General features: G+C 44.2%; 1 protein-coding gene across 1 annotated transcript in view; it reads left to right on the top strand.

Annotated features, from left to right (window-relative positions):
- The window catches only part of anks6 (ankyrin repeat and sterile alpha motif domain containing 6), a 10,444-nt gene extending 4,734 nt beyond the window's left edge, over positions 1-5,710 (top strand). The window contains exons 5-15 of the mRNA XM_008301039.1: positions 733-884; positions 1,200-1,437; positions 1,561-1,610; positions 1,900-2,094; positions 2,190-2,352; positions 2,455-2,675; positions 2,885-3,071; positions 3,709-3,776; positions 3,871-3,987; positions 4,277-4,373; positions 4,487-5,710. Of these exons, the coding sequence (XP_008299261.1) occupies positions 733-884; positions 1,200-1,437; positions 1,561-1,610; positions 1,900-2,094; positions 2,190-2,352; positions 2,455-2,675; positions 2,885-3,071; positions 3,709-3,776; positions 3,871-3,987; positions 4,277-4,373; positions 4,487-4,536 (1,538 nt within the window). The 3' untranslated portion in view covers positions 4,537-5,710. The remainder of the gene's footprint in view (positions 1-732; positions 885-1,199; positions 1,438-1,560; positions 1,611-1,899; positions 2,095-2,189; positions 2,353-2,454; positions 2,676-2,884; positions 3,072-3,708; positions 3,777-3,870; positions 3,988-4,276; positions 4,374-4,486) is intronic.
- Positions 5,711-5,922: the final 212 nt, after the last annotated feature.

The raw sequence follows: 5,922 nt of genomic DNA, 5'->3' as shown, positions 1-5,922 counted from the left end.
GTTGTCTGTCTCTAAGTGTAGCCCTGTGATAGACTGGTGACCTGTCCAGGTGAACCTGCCTTCACCCTGAGTCAGCTGGGATAGACTCCAGCCCCGCATGACCCTAGTGAGGATTAAGTGGTGTATAAATAATGGATGGATGGATTAGGAAAAGTAAAATATAACAGAAATTGCAGATATCCCATCAGAATAACCAGGTTTGATTCATATCAGTGTGTTCATTAAAAATTTAAAATGTGATTCAGCAAAATAAATAAAAAAACCTTAAAAACTAACCTCTGATTTGCTTTTACCAAAGCTTATCTCATTGTCTAGCATTTTGCAAATAGTGATTATCTTTGCTGTTTGAACTGTTCGTTGGAAAAACACAGCTATTTGATTGTGCCAACTTGTGACTGTTTTCTGACAGGAAGTTATTCATTAATGAAGAAATTAATCAGTATGTTATTCAGTAATAAAAATGGTCATTACATACCTAATAAACTGTCACACTTCACTAAACATTCAGCCATCACAAGTTATTATATATGTAGCTTTTATTGTGAAATTCTATTGTTTTCATGTATTTTTTATTGTGTTTAATGTGTTTTGAGAGACGTCTGTTGACATAACTGGCTACAGAGCTGAGGTGATATTGTAAGGAAGGTTTGTACTGTTGAAACCTGATAGTTTTTCCAACTTTCCATGATGTTTGTTAATTTTCTCGTGTTTTCCTCGTGTCTACTCTGTCAGATACGGAGCTGGTCCGTCTGTTAGCGTCGGTGTGTATGCAAGTGGACAAAGACAAGTCGAAGCACCGCGGCAGAGCTTTAATGACTCGCTCCAAAAGCCGACAGTCTCTCAACAACGTTCCTGTGCCACCTGACGACAAGGGAGGCCTGAAGGTAAAGAGGCAATGCAGTCGTTTAGCTTCATGTTATGGGTAAACCTCCCAACCACCATCACTAACTCATACACAGTCCCAACACCACCTGTTGATTGATTTATGCAGCACACACATACAGACCCACACCTGCACGCTGCAGCTCAAGGCCTTCATGTTCCTCCCATTGAGAATATTTGTCTAGTTATCAGTTATTTTGCTGCAGTTAAAGTGTAAATTACAGCAATTCCATTTTATCCACTGTATGATATACCAACTGGATGATACAAAAAAAAATGTTCACGTCATTATGTGACTCTTTTGAACCCTTTTCCAGTCCTGGTGGAGTCGGATGTCAAATCGCTTTCGGCGGCTGAAGTTGACTCATACGCTCAGGCACGGACTCTCATCCAATCGCCTCGCCCCGTTCCCCGACGATGCCGAAACTTCGCTGGATGCCACGATGAAGGCGAGCAGGAAGCCGGCTGCTGTGTCTAATGGTGCAGTGGCACCAACTCCTGCTCTGGGAGGGAGCGACATGAGCACCGCCTGGGCAGTCAAGACCAAAGATGCTGGTGAGCCACAGGAATAGCATTATGTCAGCGGATGTTTGGTGTGAATGTAGCTGTCATACTTCAGCAGTAAGTCATGATACAGCATGTGGACGAGGCCATGTGTAAATTTTCTCCTTTCACCAGGTCACTGCAGAACATCCTCAGAAAAGGAGGACTTCCTGATAACCACAATGGTAGGAGAGTTTGGTTCAAAGTAAATACTGTTTTAAAGTTCACACTTTCTTAAGGCTGTATTGTAATTCAAATTAATTATCATAAACAAAGTCAGAATGTTAAAAAATGTCTTTCTTTCTTAGCCAGCACTCCAGCATCAAACATTTCTTTCCATGGTTCATATGTAAATTTATGCTGCTTTGCCATATAATATGCCATTACGTTGTTAATGTGTAGGTTTTTCTGCTTTGGGTTTTTTTGTTTCAATGTTCAGTGCTGTTTTTATTCTGTGTTCTCTTTCTCCTAAAGCTAAGAAGCGGTGCCCCCCTGACACGTCTCCCAAATGACAAACTAAAAGCCGTGATTCCTCCTTTCTTGCCTCCGTCCAACTTTGAGCCGTGGAACTCGGACCGTTCGCGCCTCCTCCGAGAGGGGAAGAGCGAAGTGCCCCGCCTGCCCATGCCCCCACAGAGGAAGCTCAACAGCAGTGGAAACTCAGATATTGTGAGTGCTTGTGGGTAAAACCTGCCTCTGAGCAACACACAAGTCTGTCCTCATTTATATGTCTTTTGCTATCTGCTTGTTCCTTTCTTTTCCAGACCTCCATCAGTCGTGTGGTTAGCAGGTCCATTAAGTTTCCCAGTATCCCCAAGGGGCCCTCCTCGTCCTCTCCCTCCAACTCCGGTCACTACCACTCCCCCCACTCCTCTGGAGGCTCTAATGGAGTGGCAGGGCTCAACAGGGACTCTCATAACCGCTCAGGTTCACAAAAACACACAATAAAACAACACTGGAAAACAGAGGATGCATGCATGGCACAGCAGCTTCAAAGCGTAACACACTCTCGTCTGTTCCTTACACCAGGGGGCAGTGCAGACAGCGTTCTCTCCCAGATAGCTGCCCAACGTAAAAGAGCAGCAGGACTGATAGAAGTGAAAGCCCAGGCTCCAGAGAAACAGCACAGCCAGACGCAGAGCCAACCCCCGCTGCCAAGTTCGACACATGGCCTGCAGCCGCCTGATATCAGCCTCCCCGACATTCACTCCCACCCCAGCCTGGTCGCCTCCGACATCCACTCCAGAAGGGTCTGCATTCTGTTTCCTCTTTGGGATCACTTCCAGAGCAGTTACTTTGATTTCACAGCTTTTCTCTGACAGTAACCGTTTCTGTTTTCTTCAACATCCGTTTTGTTATGACTCGCTTAACTGTACAAAGCAGCCAGACTTAAAGAAGTGCCTGTCGTCATGTCAGCACACCCATGCAACTGTCCATCCTCATTTGTCCTCCTCTGCAGAAGTTGAAAAATAGACCTCAGTCTGGGAATTCCTCCACCTCCAAGAGCACATCACCCACGCTCACCCCTTCTCCCTCCCCGACGCCCAAGATTCCCCCCGGGCCGGGAGACTCTCTGTCCTCGGCCTCTTCTCATCCACGATCCAAGAGCAGCGGCGGCTCCAGCAGTGGAACCATCACTGATGAAGGTGACACTACACCGTATTTACCGTAAATTCTGGACTATTGAGGCACCTGAATATAAGCCGCACCCACTAACTTTAAAAAGAAAACAAGTTTTGTACATATACGGGCTGCACTTGTCTACAGGCTGCAGGTTGTAAATTAATTAAATACGTACCGGTAACATACACAAATACGTAAATACTTTTTTTCCCGAACAGTTCCTGTAACACGGCTGGTTAAGGAAATAAAAACTACAGCAGCCTATTAGGAAAAGTCATTGATCGCTATCTTCGTCTTCCTCTTGCGCGCTAAAACCACTAAAGTCGTCTTCTTCAGCGTCGGAGTTGAACAGCCTCAGACTTACTCCATCACACACTTCCTCAGTCTCTCTTTCATTGTCGCTCTCAATGTCGCTTTTGTCTCGTAAAAATCGTAAAAATCCATAAAATAGGATCATTGTTTAAGCCACAGTTTTCAAAGCATGTGAAAAAAATAGCGGCTTATAGTCCAGAATCTACGGTAGCATAAACTCAAATCATCATTCTGGTCTGGTACATGTTCACTGTTCACATGTTGAACTGTGAAAGAACTCACACAAACTAAATGTATTTGCAAATATGAGTGTCAAGTTCAAACTGTGTGTTGTTTGTTCTTTTTCAGATGAGCTGTCAAGTATTTTGAAGAAACTGTCGCTTGAGAAATACCAGCCTATATTCGAGGAACAAGAGGTATTCTTGTCTTTTAAATAAAAAGGGAGAGAAAACATTTTTTCTTCACCTCTAAAATTAGGTAGTTTTAATCTTCTGTCTTCTTCTCTTCTAGGTAGACATGGAGGCGTTCCTGACCCTCACAGATGGAGACTTGAAGGAGCTGGGCATTAAAACAGACGGACCCAGACAGCAGATCTTAGCCGCCATATCAGAGCTCAACGCTGGAAAGGTGGATGTGGTTCAACATATTGTATATGGTTATGCCTTTGACGTGGGTTTCAGTGTTCTATCTGCTTAATTTATAGTCTTTCCACTTTAGTTTTTCCACTGTGCAACCCAACATTGTGTCACATAAACTGCCTGTGGACATATGTAAAATTGCTTTAAACATGGCTGGAAATTGCTAAAAGGAACAAATGGATTCATACCAGAAGGACACAATGTATGAAAGTATAGAAAGAACATTTTCCACATGTTGCCCGAAAGTGTTCCTGACCTTTAATGATTGTTGTCGTCAGGGCCGAGAGAGGCAGATACTCCAGGAGACCATCCATAACTTCCAGTCCTCCTTTGGTAGCAGCGCCAGTAACCCGAGGCAACCAGGACAACCGCGCTGTAAGTGCCAAATGTTAAATCTGTGAAAGGAAACCTGATGATGAAATTGTAAGAAGTTCACACAGAGACGACATCTCTCACTCTGTGTTTTTCTTCTCGTCTTTCACCATCAGCTCCAACAAGCTGGATGAGACACCAGGTTCGCTCGTCCAGCAAGAGGTAACCCAGCGGTCCTGATGCCAACAAGAAGGTACACCAAAGGTACTTAACGCAAGAATAAATTGCTGGCGATCCCCCTGCCAAGGCACGAATAACACGGAGTCTTCTGGACGCCAGTGTCCCGGAGAAGTAGAGGTCTTAGAGCAAGAGGATGCTGCAACCAAACGACTAAACAGGCCCTGATAAACTGCCTTTATAGGACTCTCCTGGACCCAACTTCCTTCAAGTATTCCTCTTATGGATCCTACAGCAGGGATGATGTGACGGGGCCGGCTGAGATCAGTGCCCTGCTGCTTTCAACAAAGTACATGATGTGTGGCGAAGGATATTTTTTTGCCACTTTAATGCAGTCGCCAAATCTGCTGCTAATGCTGCAGAGATGTTAGAGAGCCGGGAGTGCTGAAAGATGAGAACATCTGATGCATCCATCAGCCACGACATTAAAGCCACTCGCCGTACTTATTGTGTAAGCACCACCAAAATGAGTTTTAACCCGTTGTTACTAGAAACGGGACCTGTGAGAGTGTCCTGTGGAGTCAGTGGATGCTTTTGGGACCTGTGGGTTTTAGGTGTGAATCATGCTTCATCTGGCGCATCCGATGGATACTCAGGCTGATTGTAATCTGGAAAGTTTGTCGAGTTCCTTGAGCCGTTTCTCAAGGAGTGGTGTTGCCGTCGGGGGGTTGTGCTTGATCTGCAACAATCAGATCCACGTGAACTTCAAGGTTTCCCAGCAGTGATCAATGTCGTTCACTTCACCTGTCAGTGGCTTTAATGTTGGTGCTGATCAATGCACACAGCAGAGGGAGTGAGTTTGAGCCGCGAGAGATTTTTTATTTTATCTCACCGAACGTGAGCGATGCAGCAAATGTATTGTAAAAGTTAAGTGAAGAATAGAAGTTCTAACAATAAAATAGAATAAAAACAGGTACTAGAGAGCAAGGCTGTGATTGAGACGTTAGGGCCGATGCTATGACTATGAAGGTGCACTGACAAGGAGACCAACTGGAGAAAGGGAACTGAACGTTAGCCAGACTTTTTTTAGTCATCCAGTTTCTTGGACTGCTTCTACTAGTGTGTTTATGTCTTGAATTCACAAACCACTATGTACACAGATGATTTTAGTAAAGACTGTGCTGTCATGAATAAATAAACATTACGGTGATGTAATAACAAAATGTTTTTTAATATCTTATTGGACTGGAGATGAGAAGAAGTTGGCAGAAGCATTTTGGGAGCCTTTTATGAGGAGTATAAATTTAGTTAAAAAGGAGGTGCATTGAGCAATACTTTCCACTGAGCCTGTTCCATGTTTCTGCCTCTGGCTCCACCATTTAACAGTTGGTCTGCATGGAGACAGATGGAGTGCTATATCATTCCTAAATATCAG

This window comes from Stegastes partitus, unplaced genomic scaffold (assembly GCF_000690725.1).
Source record: "Stegastes partitus isolate 25-593 unplaced genomic scaffold, Stegastes_partitus-1.0.2 Scaffold1623, whole genome shotgun sequence".
NCBI classification, from domain to species: domain Eukaryota; kingdom Metazoa; phylum Chordata; class Actinopteri; family Pomacentridae; genus Stegastes; species Stegastes partitus.
The sequence above is the reverse complement of the archived record's forward strand: the minus strand, read 5'-3'. Positions and strand labels throughout refer to the sequence as shown.